The sequence below is a fragment of the Orbicella franksi genome, chromosome 1 (genome assembly GCF_964199315.1).
Source record: "Orbicella franksi chromosome 1, jaOrbFran1.1, whole genome shotgun sequence".
Lineage (NCBI taxonomy): Eukaryota > Metazoa > Cnidaria > Anthozoa > Scleractinia > Merulinidae > Orbicella > Orbicella franksi.
The window spans coordinates 40974216-40993459 of record NC_138145.1 but is presented as its reverse complement, the minus strand read 5'-3'; the positions used below and the strand labels follow the sequence as shown (position 1 = coordinate 40993459).

Here is a 19244-nt window from a genome sequence, read left to right as displayed (position 1 = left end):
ACAATTATTTGTAACAGTAATTAGACCGAGTGGAGTGTAATTCGGGGAGTGATAGTAATCGGGAGGGTTATTTCAAAATCAAAGGAACGCGTAGTTAAAATTACGAGCACGATTAAATACGACAGCATCAAGTTGACTAAAATCTCTGCCTTTATGCGGGTCTTTTCAGTAAAAATAAATAAGATAAATTAAAAACACTTAGTTTAATTTCCTCAGATTCATTCACTGAACATTGGTAAATAATTACCTCGACTTCGTCTCGGCATTCACCCGATGTTCACTTCGCTTTCGGGGAGTAATTGTTAATATAATAAGTTAGCCAAAAAATCCTTATTTAACTATTTAGTGTTATATATCGCTTAAATTTTATGCTAGCTGTCTTAAAATAGCGGCTGGATCACAAGATGAATAACGTTTGTGTTCCCCTACTGGCTAAAATGTAGTTCCTCTATTCAGACATCCAGGATTTCCGGTGTACATTTATTTCCCGTCACACCGGGGCTCATCCCTCAGCTTTTGTTGAGTAGCAAATATATATAAGTGTGTACATCCTTTTTATATTAGTCTTAATAACAGGAACCAGCAAAAAAACAATCTCATTTCATTCTCCATTTCTGACATAAGGCACGAGGCAGCTCGGAGACTGGGGGGAAGGTGAGTTTCAGTCTCCGGCCTAGGGTACGGATATGATCGCGCGCGAGGATCCGCGAGTCTTTTATCCCCCGGGCTTTCATCCCGGTCTTTTATCCTACCATTGTATTGTCGGACTATTTTCTCAGAGAGACGACAAAGAACACTCTGATCGGCAGCGAATCAAGAGTCTATAGCTCGAGCGCTAAAAAGGCGGATTTCTTGTTCAGTCTTTGCAGACAAGTGTTTCCTCGTTTTTCCCGGCCTGGACCAGGCAACAGTCAGTACTAGTATGTGAGAGCCCCGGGGGTGAGAGCTGCGAATGGGGTGGATTGCACAAGGCACTTAATTACTTGAAGTCAGAACAAGGGAATCTACAGTTCGGATGTTCCATACCTGCGCAAGTAAACTAACCGGACTGAGAAAAGAAAATAACAAATTTGCGTATGTTAAAACCGAAGGAATCCCTTGATCCTTGGTCAATGGTTGGCTTTCATGTTTCATCTTCACTCGACAGAAACAGATGGCCCTGGCGTGACAGCTGGATTTGAAGGTGTCCAATATTATTAACTGACTTTTAATATCTCTAAGCCACCGAACAGCCCAAGTGTTATTCTCGGAGGAATAAACAGCCTCCTTCATTAGACTTTTGACATAAATAAACACTCTTTTTAGCCGCCAGTATTTAGTGAAGGTCTCTACAAATTTAAAACTCAGTTTTACTTCGGCAAAAATATTTTTTCAAGGAAATATGATTTGAACTCTTGCGCCATTTGTGGCCTTTCTGCAGCCTTGAACCGAAGACAGTCACGGAACAATGCACGATAAAAGCGACATGAAATTGACATCGAATATGTAAATATCAACAATCAACCGCAAAAGAACTAATTAGTTAATGAGTACTAAGTATTATCGCGACAGCCAATCACCGCTAAGGTGCCGGCTTCCCCATGACGACTCCTTTCGTTTACATGTACGTCTGAAGAGAGCTTGTAGCAATAAGCAAGATAGCGGCAATCTTCCGTGAACATAGACAGATAAGAAATTAAGTTAATTACAGTTACTGTTGGCTTGAAGTGAACGCACTGCCTTGAGGTAAAATTTAATGCGGTGAAGATGCCTCAATGGGTTCAACTGCCACCGAATTTGCTCCCCGAGAAACACACCATGGGAAAATCGATCTATACCACTGACTACTCAAGTAAGAGGCCGGGGTTTCAACTTCATCTCCAAAAGGCTCGCGGATTTAACGGCAGCCGGCACCATCCGCCAGTACCAAAGGTTTGTCATAGCGAGTTATTCCTCGTTTTCTTTGCTCTAAAATTTTAAAAGCGCTATGTCGATGGACTTTAAAATTCCAAAACTCACGCAACGTGGCGACTTCGAATGGCTTTTTGCATTATCAAGCGCCGGGGCATTTTGCTCAACTTACCGCCAGCCAAGTTATTTACTTGGTAACGTTATTGACAAGTAATAATATCACTGGGTGAAATATCGCTTTTTCATTTTCAGAAACCCGACAGAAAGACGATGCGGGCAAACCAAACCGGCAATTATTTGAACTTTAAAGAAGATTTTGAGAGAGTATTGTCAACCGTGAACACCGACAAGCCACGAGATTTTCGACCGAATGTTGAAATTACAACGCCTGATGATTCAAGAACTACAGGTATTTTAAGTCACTTTTGGCGTTGGAGGTGTACGTGCAGTGTATAAAATAAGTATTTTAAAACGCATCGAGAACGTCCCTGTCACGAAAACGGCATGGCATACTGCGTAAACGAAGGTCACAACGGGAAGAGATTTTCGTTTAATACACCCGAAACTGGAATTTGCTTTGTTACAAGGCTTATATACGACTTTAATATTCTTTGATTATCGTAAAAAAGCTAAAACTCGTCTTACCCTACTCATTTGAATGTATTGTCGTGTAAGAAACATTTTCACACACAGTTCTGTAAAGCCCTATAAGGTTTACCTCCAGATCAGGTTAGCAACAATAGTTTGTGTGTTAAAGACAATGGCAAAGTTAAATGTAAAGAGTTAGTGGAATAAAAGTGCTAATCCCGGTCCACTGTGCGCTTGCCGCACCAAGCTGCGAAGCTTTTGCAATCTTATTGTTTGCTTGCATTTTCCTTAAACCTTCTGTTCAAAAGAAGGTTTCAAGAGGATACAAGAAACTTTGACCTCGGAAATTTGGTTAGTTTTCGTTTTGAATGTCTTTCCGGGTGACCCAGGAATTTATAACAAAGGAATTTTCGATTAATAAATATCGCAGGTAGTATTCTTTGTGTAAATGACACAAACTGGTTCTTTTGCAAACAAAATTCCTGATATTGCCACCCGAAGAAAATACAAAATACCTGAAATAAGCAGGTACAAAATACAGCCCGAAAAACTTGCGAGTTGAACTGTGATGCGCGCAGCTGAAACCAACGGGAAACTGAAGTCAAGAGACTGGAGATGAGGACTCTTGCTCGCTTACTCGCTCGCTTGTTCGATCTCTCCGGCTGGAAAATGAAAAGAAATGTCTGCTAGGCTAGATGGCTACCACCATTAAAAATTTATTTATCCATGATAGAATGAGTATGAGAAAATATATCTGGGAGTCTGTCTTTGTTTTCCTCAGAAAAGGATACCTAATCAACTATTTGATGCATTAATTAAGGCAGCGTCCACACCAGGCCAGAGAAATTTAAAAACGCACCTTTATTTCTACGGTTAGGCCTACAGTTTACACCTATCCGTCGTGAAAACGGACCTTTTCGAAAACGCTCTTCAAAACGGAGGAATTTGAAAACGCCGGCTTTTCGTTTTCGCCGTGATCGAAAAACATTTTGAAAACGGAGCTTTTCGAAAACGATGCAGTCACGACAGCCATGTGATTTCCCTGACCGAGGTTTCCTCAAACACAAATCCAAAATGACCGGTGATTGCAGCGTTTTAAAATTCCTCCGGCGTATTGCATGTGGAAGAAAAACATTTGATACGTTTTCAGAGTGAAACCTCCGTTTTCAAATTCCTCCCTCGTGGTGTGGACGAGGCCTAAAACACTCTTATTTTTCAACAGCCACCCACTCGGAAAAGGCATTGCTGCAAAAATTTATTCAGCCTACACTAGAACTTGTAGAGGAAGCCTGGCACGGAGAAGTTACATCTACGAAACGAAATCGAGGTTGGTATGATGGCTCTAAGGATTAGAAAGCTATGTTAAACCTTGTGTAGACCCTCGAATTTCCAGATAGCCTCTTCCAGGTGAAGTGCTGGGGCGAAGCGGGAAAAACGGCGCGCGAGAAAATAAAAAATAAAAGCGCGGCAAGGGAACCTTTTGTTAAGTTTGCCCGCAGGCGTTCTTTCGCTTCCTTTCGCCGCGCTGTTTTTATTTTATCGCGCGCTGTTTTTCGCGCTGCACCCCAACTAACTGAACGCCTGGAAGAGGCTGATTTCCAGAGCGACCAAGCAGTGGAATTAGACAAAGGCCGCAGTTCTTTCAGCCTGACGCGATAAAATAACAAGTGAAACCAACCAATCAGAATTCGATGCTCGAAAAAAGCGAAAAGCGCGGGAAAAATTTACTTTGTTTGCAGCCCCGGCGATTGTTTAAATTGGTTAGGTTACTTATATCTAGGTTGTTTTTGAACCATCAATAGACAACACATGAATGCGCTCAATCGTATTTACAGCAACAACTGCACTTCTTTTCTTTTGTCAGATCGCCTTTACGGTCTGGCCGGGCAAAAGATTGAGCTCCACAACAGGCCTGCAAGACAAGAGGTGAGAAATATATTTGCCTAAGTCACTTTATTTGTGAGCGGTTCTTCTCTGGAAGTCAAGTTTCCGTCGAGGGACAAGTAAACGGGAGATCTACGGGAGGAACTTCTACATCTTTACTGTCATAAATGATTACAAAGGATTTGCCATAGGTGAATAAGCTCGACCTCTTCTTCCAGTTCAAAGCGTCACTTCGACTTATCTGACGAAGTAATATATTCCACTTGCATTGCAGCAAAAGACCGGCAGTTTTCACACTAAATGATAAATGTTTCTTTGGCGTTAATTTGTTTCAGACCAGGAAGAGGCCTCCAGTTCTGCCCGGTGTAAATAACTGGCTAAGATCTTCAAATGAATATGGTAAGTTCTCATTCATACAAGAAAATGTTATGTTTTTCTGACGCAATGATAACCAAACTCGTGCCCAGAGCCCGCGTTCCCCTACATCAGCGGTCGTTTCCCTACCGCTGGTCTAGGGGGTCGTGGGCTCTGGGTGCGAGACTAAATGATAACGTGAAACATTTTTTGACTGACCTAATGCAGCCCTTATTCGAGTCAGTCACACTACGCTTCTTCCCTTTGTGAGGAGAAACGTTTCGTGACAACCCATGTAACAGCTGTGAAGTAGACTTGGCTAATTCTTATTTGCATACTTCTTTGCAGAAAAAGCAGTGGTATACAACTTCATGGATACGCTGTCAAAGGCAAATTCGAATCCTGTACCGACGAGGCCCGCTGCGCCGAGGCCCGAAGAGAAGAGAACATCGAGATCTCAGTTTTCAAAAGAACTGTATTACCAGCAACGAGCTAAGAGTGCGCGCTCGCAAAGAACCACGGAACGACCATCGCTCCCGCCGCGTCCAAAGTCTGTTGGGTCAATAAGGTAGGCAGAATCAAGAGATTATAATCTGATCATAATCTCTTGGTACAATGCATTGCTTTTAAATGAGTGGTTTCGCGGTTCTGCGAGTAGCAGTATTTGTGGTCACTCCGTGTTTTAGAAAAAAGAGTTAAGAACCGAGTCATAGTTTAGGACGGCATTCAACAATTCACGTTTTACTACATTCGACTCGGATTCGCACCCAGTCGTCCCTAGGGAGAAAAACCGCTGATGCCTTGGGACGAGTAAGATTTTCGATTAAGATAATTTTCACCCTCGTTCCAAGGTCTCTCATCTTTCTGCCCTTCTCTCGTTCCGGTAGGGCGGGAAGAGATGACAAGGTTGGGTAGTTTTCAAATCACCGGTTAATTTCGCTTTTTTCACTCTTCTTCAGAGATGAAGATAAAGTTGGCGAGGCAACTGAGAATCAAGTTACTGAGCATGTGCACTCGCATCACTTTAATCACACGGAGGGGAAATGTGAATTTTGTGATTATTTAAGAGTGAAGAGATTACTGGAGCACCTCAACAAGTAAGTTATATACGTTGATAATATTTTCTGTTACCGTAATTATCCCATTCAGTCCCCTCCAATAAGGGGCCCCACTCTTTTAGGCGCTTCCTATGGGCTTCTGGCGGTCCCACTTGAGTATGTACCTTTTCAATAAGCGCCCCCATTTCAATAAGTGCTCTCTTCCAAAAACTCCCCAAAGAAAACTGGCTTGTTGGACATAGTTATGTGATTACAATCATGATGGATTACGTAGTTTTCTATCTCATCGGGACGTAATATTAAACAGACTGACTTGGAATTTATAAACAGCACGAGGTGGTATGACTGAGCGAAGCCCTACCGTAACAGTCATTGAGTTCCAATCTCTGCTGATGTTTATTTAGTGTTTTATCACGTTACGATGTTTATGTCCAAAACAGAAAAGGATGAATGAGCACTCAATTCCCAATATAAGCACCCTCCCCAAAGCTACCATCATTTGAATTATCCCGGAAAAGTCTGTTTTCAATAGCGTCCAAAGTACGTGAATTTTTACGTTGTGTTGAAATTCATTTGGCCTGCACCTGATCTTTTTTCAGCGCGCGCAACAAGCGACCTCAATTGTTAGATGATAACGGATTTCTTTTCGTGTCTCAGGTATGGATCTCATGGTTTGGGTGAGGCAACTCTTAGTCACCTGTTACGTCCCCGTATTGACCCAACGTACAACCCAGCTTATCAGGACTACGACTACGTGCACGATAACTCATTTTTCACCAACACCAACTCACGGAATCGAGGCTATTTCATCATAGCTCCTGATTGGGTGTCAGAAAGAAAGGGTATCATGTCAACTCATTACCAGTGACCAGCGGATGTCTGCTCGCCTGACATGCTCAGTGATTTGAACAAAAACTTGTCAGGGTTGTTTCTGTAAACTGTTTGACGCTGACGGGATAATTCTGAATCAAAAATTATCTCAATGGTACCATGGTTACGTTACCGAACCTGCCCAAAACCTTTTTTAAATTTACTGTCAATCGACAAAGCAATTTCCTTTACAGCCGTTATCTGGGCTGTCACGCAACGTTTCTTATCGTTACGAGTATTTGCATGACCGTCCCCTAGTAACAGCTGGAAAGATAAGTGAAACATTGCCAAAATTCAATGCAAATTTCTTTTATATGTCTGCAATGTTTTTAGCTTTTTTAAAATCCCCACAAGTTTTGAAATTACTGTCAGAAGCTGCAGATTTTTTATATAGTTTATATAGAATTGCAAAGTTTTCATAATTAATATATTTCCAACTCTTAGTTTTCTGCTCTTAAAATGATTATGTTGCCACACAGCATTAATCTGCCTTTTCACGGCTAAAAATTCAACGTGGATGCGATCAAGGCAATATTGGGGACAATCTAGTACAAAATCACGAGAGAAGTAAACTGTAGAAAGGAATATTTTTTTTGGTACTGGGTTTTACTCAATCTTGTTCCCAAGGTCTCTCGTTAGACCGTGGAAACGAGGTAGAGTCCTTGTTTGATAGGGTTATTTATTTGAAGGATTCATGCAATTTTGCCAATGTAAATATTGACTGTGTAGGGTATGGGACAGAGCCTCACACGTGATATTTAATAAAGTTTGAACGATGCTTGTTTGTGCTGATGCTTTTACATTTCAAGACTGAAAAGCGGCGGCCATCTTTGGTTTATAACCCATCGACTGAACGAGCGAGTGGATTATTTCTTCCCCAGCTAACTGCTAATTCCCTTTAGCTACGCTTTCACTCGTTAAAAATAAAAGATAACTGAGGTTACTAGTAGGAGTCGGAAAAATGACATCAATAGAATCGATCCAAAACAGATGGATAGTTGTTAAAGTCGAACGTTCCAGATCCATCAAGATTATAAATCTGTAGAAAGTCATATTGATTCCACCAGATTAGTGTTAGAATATTTGAAAAGTATATTACAGATTGATATTGATTGTGCCAAGTAGACTACGTGGCAAATTTATGCGGGAGGAACAATTGTATATGTCAAGAGCAATGTGGCGAAATTTGCCACATGAAACGGTTGCGAATGTTGCAAATGTAAACTGTATCATTTGAGAAGTATTTTAAACTTTCCAGCTCAATGTACTTAGATTATCTCATTTCTTTTTGCCTTTCCCAAACCATGAATTCGTCAATGGAGGCAAAAAGCACCCTGAAGATCTTAGCAAACGCGAAGCCAAAGCAACTTTTCAGTGTCTCAGCCAATCACCAACCGTCGTGCCAAGACTGCGCGCCGTGCTTCACAGCGTCTCTGTTTTCCCGCCTTGACCGCGTCACGGCAGACGCTTCACCTCGCTTTCTCCTGCGCATGTCTCTTTGCTTCTTATCCAAACTCTTTTTGACTCTAGTTCTAATCTCTCGCAAGTCTATTGATGACGTAGTCACAGAGCTTGCTTGACTAGTAACGTCATCCTCCACGTTCTTTCCGGTCACGCAACTCTTTGTGTCACGATAAGGCCTGTGAAGTTTATTTTGATTGCTTAGTTCTTCCAGGTCCCAGTCCTCGTTCGGTTGCTGATCAGGGTTGTTTTCGCTGCCCTCCATCTCTTCCTCTATATGTTGTTGTTCATCTGAGAGGTCGCGCACTGGACTGTGGGTTTCCTCTGGGTTATCTTGTGAAAATGAAATGTAAGCGTCTATTGTCATTCTCATAAATTTAAGGTAGATCTTAACACAACAGAATTCACCTGGAAATTACTTCTGTTTGTAACAAGCACTCGATTCCATTCAAGTATAAATCTACTAGCCTTCTATCACGAATGTCGTTCTCTAACTGGCTACGCTACTCACTATCAATTCTGTTGTAGACATTGAGTAGCCCAGCATTGTACGGTTGTTAACACAAATGGCGGCCGCTTCTTTAAGTTTTCGTAGTGCATGTGACGAGGACTTGGGGAAAGTTTTGCACGACTAGTAGATTTATACTACAACAATTAGATTATTCGCTCTCGATTTCTGTGCGTGATAGTTGACTCGGGCTGCACCTCGTCAACTATCACGCGATAGAAATCTCGAGCTCATAATCTAACAGTTAACCAGTAATGTCCTGAAAGAACGAGCGAGTCTTCAAATGCATAAGTTCTATGATCTGCCACGAGTGAAGTTATTTAAGATTTAGAATCATTTTCTAAAGTGAATTTGTTGTATTTCATACGTGCTGAAGTGGATCAAAGAAAACGGCAAACCTCTGGCGCTTCATTGAAATTTCATCGTTCGTTTACATGGACTCGCATCATTTTTTAAAAGTTCGTACGTTTTATGTAAATAAAATATACCAACACCCAAATAATGTAACTGTCGCCAAAACTAATGTCTCGTAAAGGGTTGTTACTGCAGTGTGAGGCGACAAGACGTAATTATTCGTACACTTACCGTCGTGCCCGTCTTCTTCTTCTTCACTGTCGTCTTGTTTCATTTCCGGAGCCTGTGACTGATCTGTTTCTTCATCGTCATCATGATCTTTGCTGCTATCTACTGAAGCCTTTAGGTCAGCTGCAGCCTGCCACAAATAACACATGCAGAAATGTAATCGATCCTCCTTTCACACACCCCTAGTCTCCGCCCAGGCACAGGGATTAGATAGGGAAGGGTAAAAAATATCCCCCCCCCCCCCCCCAAGCGAAGACCCGTTTATTCTCCGCGTGGAGAAGCCGCTTGCAAGCCATGGTGTACAACATTCTCTCGAGAAAAAAAATAAGCAATAAGCTTCTGTGCTTGACTGAAATCAAGGAATGTTCGTAATCCTTCAGGCAGGGTTTCGCCAAAAATGTATTCCTTCGTAGATTTTTCCCGTAGTGAATATGCGTATTATTTCACATATCTTAACTAACAACGAGAAACAAGTCCAAAACAACTTTGTAAGAACGGTATTTATTTTAATAGCTTGATTCAATCGATGCATCGTTTATAGCACGAGGAAGGTACTTCTTTAAGAGCTCAACGCCAAGCTAGCATTACACCCTCAGAAGTCACCTTGCAAGGTGACAGTCTCCCCTTCCCTCCCCTCCCCTCTCCTCCTGTTCTAGGTCAGTGTACGTGCATGCTCCAAATATGTACCTCATCGAATGAGTCCGACATGTCCCTCGTGAAACCGCTAGCCGCAACTTCGACATCCAAGTTGTGAAGCCGTCTATTGGAAAATAAATATGAGCCTTTGTACAGGAAATACAGATATAAGTAATCAAATAAAAAACGCATTGAGACTGATAACGGCAAGAAAATACGACGCCAGCACTGAAACAGTGTATTGTTAGTAGCTTGTCTGTTATGGCAGCTAAACTATAATAATTTTTAAATGGCTTCTGTGGTAACCAGAGAAAACATAGGGCCTTTACATGTTATTAACTCAGGGGTTTCAATAAAAGCCGGTTAGCGGCGGTCTACGCCGCCTGTAGGAACTCTTACCGCCGCTTGTTTGGATTTCATTAATGAAAATAAAAATGATATTAATAAAAAAAAAAAGCAAATACAACAACAACGACGAACACTGAAATTTTTAAATGGTACAAAATAGCGGGCAAACTAAACTTCCAAAGAAATAGCGTACATGTTGTTTGTAGTCGCCGATCAATGTTATCACTGTTCATCTCAGGATACCTATGACATCTGAATGATTTAATAATATGATTTAATTTTTATCATTTTATGATTATTGAAAACCTTAAATATGAACCGTGGTAGCATCAATGAAAAGTTGAAAATGAGGTTTGGTTTTGTAAGAATATTAGTAGAAAGAATTTTGTTGTAAAGTTTATCTCATTTCATTGTTTTCTGAAGAGTTAAAACTCAGTTTGTTGCCATGTTGGTACATTTGAATGAGTAGCAGAGAAGTTGTACTTGTTTTAAGAAAGGACTTCAAAGAAATTACTGCCCAAGTGGATATCAAGTGTCACTGAGAGATATCTGCCTAGAAAGGTGTTCAAAATGCACCTCTATGCATCAAAAAATAATTAATTTGTCAAAAAAATCCTGCTTTGTGGTCAATAAAAATACCCATCAACAGCACGCTTTTTGATGCCCAGAACGCTGGAAATCGCATTTCCGAGCTTCTAGATTTCAATTTTTCTGGCGGAGCATACCCCCAGACCCCCCTAGGGAAAACGGGCCTTACGGCCCCTTTAGTGGTCACAGCCGCATATTACATGTACACCTTCAGTGGCCGCTTATAACTAATGTTATTGAAACCCCTGTATTAACTAGCAGTAAAAATAAATAAATAAATAAATAAATAAATAAATAAGATGCCGATCAATTCAATTTACATATGTTTGCTATTGAATCGCCACGTTTTCATCTTCTCCAATTTTGCCCATGCACACCTCTTTTAACCTTTCCTGCGTTTCGTTTGAGTTCTCCTACAGTTTTAATTCATTACACATTGTTATCCTAGTTGGTCAGTGCAAAAACTGCCTAAAATTGATTGACCCACTGTTTCATCACGGCTACATCCACAGTAGTTTAATCATACTCACTTTACATCTGCAAACCGAGGATAGAGTTCACTCTCATAAGAAAATCGCCGAAGAAAAAAGTCTCTAATACACTGTACATCTCTGTCAAAATACCTTAAAGACAAAACGAGACATAAAAATACATGTAGCTATTGCTTATTATACGTTTTGTGTCGGCGTGATCAACAATCTTGTTTTTCAAAATTCTCTCCAATGATTGCCCAACAATTCATTTGATATCAGTTCTTAGCCGGTCCACAGACCTTCTATTTTGTCTTGCGTTCGTCGATATCGCAAGCTTAGCGAAATAATAACTCGGCGCGTGGCACACCCGCGCTAAAGCGCAACGGAGTGTAGCTTCCCTGGTGTTTCGCGCTGTGCGCTCGCTTTCGCGCTCGCTTGACGAAAAAACACTCGCACAAAAAAAAAACCGTCTGTGGACAGGCTAATTAGTTCTGAGAATTTGGCAGAACATCAATAACACATCACCTATTGCAGCTGATGACTTTCGCTGCTCTCATCACCTGTCTGTTTAACAATAATTATATTAAAATTACAAGGAGAAATTTGATATTGATAATTCTCTAGTGAAGAACTATTGTGGGACCATAATGAATCTTGATGGTCTACGAACATATTTTCCTGTCAAATGCCATTCGATAATTATCACTTTTCTCTCTCAATGAAATGTTAGGTTAAGGGAGAGCTATGGGGAGAGAGGTGGGGTTCTCTACAATCACCATTCTCTACATCTGGCTTTGACCTCCCCTCTAACCCCACACATCCTCCCCCCCCTCCCAACCTTCTGCAGTATTCCAAGTATACTTGCAACAATATCTCAATGTTGGTCGAGAGAAAGTAATTTCTTCTCTGCAGTTTACAAGGGGTGCTTTCCATTTCATTTCAGAAATTTCAGTTGGAAATAAGTGAACCAACTTCGTCCAAAACCGGACCAAAGAGGACGGAGGACATCATGCCTTGTCCAAATGAGGAATCACAGTATATTTTTAGACATAGTGTGCAATATTTTGTTGAGCTTGTAAGGTGAGTCAAAATACCAACAAAGTAAAAATATACTGCGATACTACACATCAAAACATCTAATATGAAATTTATTATCCAACTGCTGAAGTCAATAAATTTATCAGCAAAAGAGGGAGAGTGTAACAGTTTTGTGTGAGCTGTACCAGTCTGAACAGCAGGTTTTATACTGTATAAGTACAAATAACTAGCTACAGTGTATGCAATGTCGCTGTATGCTCATTTTGTGCGCTATTTGGATCATATGTGCTGCAGTTGTACAATAAAATACAAAAAGTACTTGAGCACATCAAATCCTGTGACTGAAGAGATGCAATTTAGCCTTTGTCACAACGAAGAAAAAGCCAACAGACAACAAATTTACAAGATGAGAAATTGTTAAAAGGCCACAGAAGAGAGTAACTCACCACTGTGCATTGGGATGGGAAATTGACACCATTTGTGGAAAGTCGATAACTGTCACCTTATCACTGTCATTGATAATGAGATTGAACTCATTGAAATCACAGTGAATCAGTCCATAACTTCCAAGTCGTACAATTAACTCCATCAACTCACTGTATAATGCCGATGGGTCAGCCACATCATGAACTTGACACCTTGCGACAAATAGCAACCAACAGTATTAGCATTGGTGTGCTTTCGTATCATCTACTACAGTACTAGATATATGCACACCGGCTCTATTACTTTTCAATACTCTTTCATGCACACGTAAGGTACTCTGAAATGCCACATTCAAAAAGAGACCCCTCAGGGGGGAGGCGGGAGGGAGGCTCACAGAACCTGTAGGCTTTTTGGAAACCCCATCTAATTCCTCTCACCTTAAAATTCTGCCACCCTACTTCTGAAAAGTTAAATTTGTAAGAAAAGAAATCTCTTACGCAGTTTTCTCCCTAAAAAGATCTACTGTATAACTATTGTCTACATCATACAAGCCAGCTTTTATGACCATTGATTTGATCAACATAATTTCAGAGCTAAGCCAATTTTACAGTTCAGTTCAACAACTACAGCGAAAAGAATTGCCTAGATACAAACATTGTACAGCTGCAGTGCTGGTCAAAACTTACAGTGGGTGTCCGTCTACAAGCTCCATGACCACAGCATGACGGTTGAAGTCAATTGGCTTTGGGACAGGATAACCATTGTCATGAAGAGCCTGGAAATAACAAAAAACTCTTAACATCAGTTGTAAAATTATGCCACATGTACACGTAGAACTACAATGTATTCATCAAGGAAACATGTATTTGTGGAAGTAGTGTTTTGCTCTTACATAATACAATTTCTCTCACTGTATTTTGTTTTCAAGGAATTGAAAATATGCTAGGTAGGTATTCTTTATTTATCCACGGTATCAATTCACATAATGTGCTCTTCTTCCATTGAGCTGTGCAAAGTTAACTAATTAAATTATCTAAAGTAACTTTAGTTAATAATTACTTATCTTTACAGAATTAAACTAAAAACTATTTTTAAAAACTATCCTATAAAGTTATTAGCTTTCGTTAAATTTAATCATAATTATATAAATGATTTAAAAGAGCTAAGAGTGGGCTGTATTGTAGCACTCAAAGGCAAGGTGTTCCAGAGAACAGAACCACAATATTGAAAACTCCTTTTGCCTGCTTTAGTTTTCAGTCTAGGAATGAAAATGTTGTATTTTGAATTGCTTAGATTATATGAGTGAAGACTGGATGTAGACTTTCAAATACTATTCAAACTAGTCGGAGAAAGATTATGGAGAGCCGTAAACAGAATAATAATATTGTTAGTTGCTTAGAATGCCTTTGCTCCACAGAATCCCAGCCGAAGTCACCAAGTAAAGTGGAAGATCTTATATTTAAGTCTGACAAAGTAAAACATAAATGGAAACATTCAGTAAAATCTTAACATGAAGAAATTTTGTTTGTTGCCATTTTACAGGTACATATCAGGTGGATTTAAGAACATCAAAATAATAAAAAAAGTAATTTTGGTTGGCTGATGGTAGAGGCCTTGATTTCTGAGAAAACACATACAGTAATGCCAATTTCTCAAACCTTAACCTTTGATATTTTGAACCTCCTGATACTTTACCAAAATTTGTTTCCTTGTAATTTTGTAATGCTGTAACTTTACCCCCAATATTTTGAACTACCTTATTTTTCAATGAAACCAATTTCCGTTTCCCTCGGAGGTTCAAAAGTCAGGAGTCCAATGTACATATACATGTAAAATTGATCACATTTCTAAAATAAAAATCTCATTGATGATCAAACAGACCTTCATGTAAGCGTATTCTTTAACAGCTGCCAGACGTGAAAGATACAACCATGAGACGTTCTTACGATGCTTCAGGTAATCTCGCTTCTGCTTGAGCTTACGAAAAGATGTCCGTCCAAGCCTATTGAAAAATTTTAATACAGAAATCTTATGATTACGTTTAACAAAAAAATATATATACTGTAATATTATCATTGATATGTAACGATTTTTAAATTATATATTAAGTTATAATACATATTTAATATCAATAAGTTACACTGTACATGTTTTTTTGACAATGATGACATGAAGTCGTTGAAACGTCATGTAACTTTACTGGCGTTAATTCTCCTGCTTAAATATATATTAATGTCTTCATTTATCTTTTTAAGTTATTCATGGCAAATGCATTATTCCTGTACATGTACATGTATATTATTTTAGTATTTCAAATAATAATAATAATAATAATAATAATAAAAAAACAGTGCTGTAAGATTTTGTCTGGATGAGGATTATTCTAAAAAAAAGTTTGGCAACACAGACCTGTGTAATTTGAGGGCATGCTGGGTTTCTTCTTCATCAGCAATAATATAGATATCTGCAAATAGGGAGCTGAGAGTAAATTGATATAATTACCCTGTAATTAAAATAATGACAAATGGATATATGTACATGTATGTGGAAATTCCAGCACCTTTTTAGTGGTTGTTATGTGTACATATGTATGCATGCAGCTTTCACATGTGGTATTACGACATTGTAATTACTAAAACTGAAGTCTTTCTAATAGTGATCAACATTTTATGACCTCAAGAAGAAAAATGGAGTCACTATAATTTACTTGCAGTGTTCAACAATAATTATTGTCAGTTTGCCACAAAATCTGTATCTGTTCAGTTTTTTGTTTTCAGTGATGGTGAGTACGACTACATGACTCTATGACAATAGTTTATATACATGTACGGTCAAATGGGTTTTAACTTGGCAAGTGGGCCATACTGCTGAAGCTCATACTGGGTTCTGTACATGAGGCGACCACAGCTGTAGGAGTATTTCTAGTCTGCCCTGAATTGGATGCTAGCTACAGTAAGCCATTCCAGGGTTATCCCCCAGCATTAAATTTGGCAGTACCCATTACCTGGCAGGAGAGAGGCACTGTAACAGTTGAGTGTCTTGCCCAAGATCGCAATGCAGTGACCCCAGCTAGGGCTTGAACCCACATTACTCAATCCAGGTTGAATAAGTAAGAATTCAGTTATTTATCATGAGTACATGTCATTATGCCCAAGTACCTACAGGGGTGTAGTTCTTTGAATTTGCCATGTTTTTAGGCTTTTTTCTGCCATATATCAGACAGGCAGGTTTGTAGATCAGATCGATTAAAGAGTCAACATGTCAGGGGAACACAACATGACAAAAAAAATCTCAGCTATGCAGTCAAGGAATGCTCTCTGAATTGACTGATCTGGGTTGGATGCTAACTATTAGGTCATTGTAAAGTACTGAAGATAGAAATTGATTCTGCACCATTAGAGGCCCCTCTGAACAACAACTGCTTGAGGTGGAGGTGCACTTGGTATTAAATTAATGTCTGAATGCATGAAAAATGGAGGAACAAGACCACTTGTAACATCACAGCTGCATTCAGCTGTCATTAGACAGTTGGGCTTGGAAGATTTCTTAAAACAGAAGTTTACTTGTAAAACAAATAACACACTCACCAGACTCCTTGCCGACACCAATCTGATTCCCAACTGACTGAACACTTCCTCTTGTAGTCAACGCCTTCAGTGCCAGGTAATCATATCCACTGAAGGTAAGTCTGTAACCTTCAACTACATGTACACGAGTGATGAACAGGAAATCAGTTGATACAAATGTTAAATGCAGATAAAAGCCAGCATAAGGGAAATTAGAGCAGTTTTCAAATCAAAAGCACAGAAAGTAATCACTCTGGCCAATCACAAAAGACACAGACAAGCTAGCAAACCAATCATCACGAGCGATGAACATTGTCTGATACTAAGCAAACAAGGAATAAAAAAAATCTAAGATTGCTAAAAACAGATAATTAATACACTGCAATATTTAGCAGGATAGCTGCTTTATTGTACCACAAATAATCAACAAGATGCACCTTTACAGTGAGATGAACTGGTCATGCAGCACCTTGGAAGATGCTGATGGCAAAATAAGTACTCACAGGATAACTTTTATTTATTCCACGCATAGGCGTTTCTGACCATCTTTGCACATTACAACAATGTGTTGAATAAAAACACTAATTTCTCCACTGCTTTCTCTATCTCTGTGTTTATATTTTGGTTGTTACATGTAGTAATACAGTAACAATAATAAACAACTCTTGTAATTTGTTCAAGAATAAACACCTGGTTACATTAACATAAATGAATAATTGACTCACTAATGAAGGGATGGATCGACAGATGGTTGCATGGAGAGATGGAGAGACACGCAGATGGACAAACGAACTGAACCATCATCTAACACACTGACTAACTCACCAAATGACGGACTGACTGACTAACTGACTGACGGACCAACTGACCAACCGACTGACTGATAGACAGACTGACAGACTGACAGACTGACTGATATTATCATAATCACCTCACCTCGTCCAGACTTCTCATAACACACTAACTTGTGTTTTGACAGTTCACGAAGGATCTTATGAGAACCACCATGTTTAAGGTCAGCTATTGAAGCTACAAGAGGTGTAGGCACCAGCTCATGGTTTTTCATACCCATTTCAACCTAAAAATGTTTATGAAAAACTGTAAGACTTCAACAAGAGTGTAGTTCTTGAAGGTTGGCAAAGGGTTTTATATGTGTGACACGTGATGACAGCAAAAATTAGTGTTTGACACCCCCATTTGACGTGTGAACAGCAATTTCATTTACGTAAAAGACATGTGTGATTCCTGAATCTAAGGAAAAAAAAATTTACAAAATTGCTCACGTTGCCTAAAGTATATGTGACGGGTAAATTTTGTTGAATTTTCTTGAAACGAAATCACACACCATCCCCCCCGCCTCCCACCACTTCTACCCTCTTCTTTAAATCCGCTTTAATTTATATAGGCCTTTTGATTTTGTTTTGTTTTGATTTGTTTCGTTTTTTCGCCATATATCAGAATACAGCTTCGAAGATCAGATCAACTAGGAGAATAGAAAATGTCGTTACAATACAAAAGGAAAATAATCTGAGCTGTATAGTTTAGAACGGAGCTTTTGCTAAAAACAGCTAAAGCCATGTGCTGGCGGCCAGGCGATACGTAGCGACCTAAATTTCACACTTACCGCCGTAAGAACTCTGAATTCCTCTGAGGAAAGGTACCGCAGCATCGATACATTAAGTTTACCCATATTTATGTGTTGTGCTCGGAGATATCTAAGTATTCGGACGACAAAACACGTTATTATTAAGGCACATTCTACAAGCGATGAGAACTTCGAATTCTCACGTCCTTTTTGGAGCCCGTGGTATGCGTCGCTGACCAATGTTAGGCAGCAAATCCGGGACCCAGGGCCTTTCGTACCATTTTATGGAGGGGAACCTGGAGGAAATTGAAGTTAGACATTGGCTGCGATCATGGGACCGAGACTGAAAGTAACCTTCACGGCGTGACGCGAAGCTTAAAGTAAATTTTAAAAGATTGTCGCGGGACACGGGCATGATGGTCTTTTGACTGAATTCAAAAAGTCACATGCAAAGTAATTTTCAGGAAATCTGTTTCTGATCACCCAAACCTGGAAATGGTTATGAATCGAAGATCTTGCAGGAAAGGGGTGAATAGGTTATGGGATCGACAGATTTGGCACGGATTGTGGATTTTTGCTCTAAATCGAGTGGATTCGCAGTTATTGAAAACACAGTGGATCGTGGATCAGCTGTGAATTTTGGCACGGATTCCGGATTGTGCCTGTCTTGATGTTCGGATCTTGGGTCCTAAATGAAATTTGGATCATAGATCTTTCTTCAGCCTTGGTCGGTATGTTGATGACTTGATCCAAATTATTTCTTTTTTTGAAAAAAGCTCATTTAAACTCAGGTGTGAGACTGTTATTGGAATTGTACTGTGTTATAGTCATCAAGCATGTTGCCTTCTTTACTATTTGTGCGAAATTAGTAGTAACAATGCATCCACACTTACCTTTCCGGATGTAATTATGGTTTCGGATTTGAACAGAAACATTGACGGATCGACGGATTTGGCGAAAAAAAAAAAAGGCACGGATCGGCGGATTTGCATACCCCTATTCACCCCCCCCCCCCCCCCCTCATCTAAGCCTCGTTTATATCATGTAGGAAGAATTGCATCCGGCTTTGAAGGAGCTTGATAAGGCGCTTGAAATTCAGGAAGACAATGGAGGCGTCCAAGAGGACACAGTTGTCACGCTGAACATAATAGCAAATGTTCTGAAAAGATTGGGACGCCCCGAAGGGGCTGACGAGATGACGGAGCGAGAGATGAATTATCGCAGGAATTTGGAAGACAGACTCAGTGAGGTGCAGAATTGAGTGGCAATGAAAAGTACACAGCGAAAAAAAAATGCGTGACATAGTATATAATGTGCTGGTAGATAAGTTCAACATAAAGAGATAACCTTACTGCTGTGTAAAGCTGATATGAAGCTGATGTAAATTCA

At 39.7% G+C, this 19244-nt stretch overlaps 2 protein-coding genes across 3 annotated transcripts; one reads left to right on the top strand and one right to left on the bottom strand.

Annotated features, from left to right (window-relative positions):
- The first annotated feature begins 358 nt into the window (after positions 1–358).
- LOC145481816 (uncharacterized) lies at positions 359–7422 on the top strand. 2 transcript variants are annotated; one of them, XM_081460369.1, is made up of 8 exons: positions 359–1183; positions 2143–2299; positions 3701–3805; positions 4343–4404; positions 4698–4761; positions 5065–5284; positions 5676–5813; positions 6432–7422. In XM_081460369.1, exons 2-8 carry the CDS (start codon positions 2161–2163, stop codon positions 6640–6642), a joined length of 939 nt encoding a protein of 312 aa, XP_081316495.1. In that variant the 5' UTR covers positions 359–1183; positions 2143–2160; the 3' UTR covers positions 6643–7422. The 2 variants fall into 2 exon arrangements, with proteins under 2 accessions (XP_081316495.1, XP_081316488.1); XM_081460362.1 differs by lacking the exon at positions 359–1183 and adding an exon at positions 1219–1911.
- An 80-nt stretch (positions 7423–7502) lies between these two features.
- LOC145481584 (uncharacterized) lies at positions 7503–18061 on the bottom strand. Its single transcript, XM_081460097.1, has 11 exons — positions 17895–18061; positions 17207–17348; positions 16292–16405; positions 15114–15168; positions 14586–14706; positions 13391–13479; positions 12725–12916; positions 11298–11390; positions 9883–9955; positions 9199–9325; positions 7503–8438 (listed from the first exon to the last, which is right to left on the bottom strand). The coding sequence occupies exons 1-11, from the start codon at positions 17958–17960 to the stop codon at positions 8032–8034; spliced, it is 1479 nt and encodes a 492-aa protein (XP_081316223.1). The 5' UTR covers positions 17961–18061; the 3' UTR covers positions 7503–8031.
- Between the last annotated feature and the right edge of the window lie 1183 nt (positions 18062–19244).

Bases quoted from the DNA above. Each gene is read 5' to 3' on its own strand.
- LOC145481816 (XM_081460362.1), top strand. From the start codon at position 1,747: ATGCCTCAATGGGTTCAACTGCCACCGAATTTGCTCCCCGAGAAACAC. The intron at 2,300-3,700 runs GTATTTTAAGTC...ATTTTTCAACAG, and splicing joins TGATGATTCAAGAACTACAG to CCACCCACTCGGAAAAGGCA. The intron at 5,285-5,675 runs GTAGGCAGAATC...ACTCTTCTTCAG, and splicing joins AAGTCTGTTGGGTCAATAAG to AGATGAAGATAAAGTTGGCG.
- LOC145481584 (XM_081460097.1), bottom strand. From the start codon at position 17,960: ATGGGTAAACTTAATGTATCGATGCTGCGGTACCTTTCCTCAGAGGAA. The intron at 15,169-16,291 runs GTGAGTGTGTTA...CCCTATTTGCAG, and splicing joins TGGTGTCGGCAAGGAGTCTG to ATATCTATATTATTGCTGAT. The intron at 9,956-11,297 runs GTGAGTATGATT...ATTTTCCAATAG, and splicing joins CCTCGGTTTGCAGATGTAAA to ACGGCTTCACAACTTGGATG.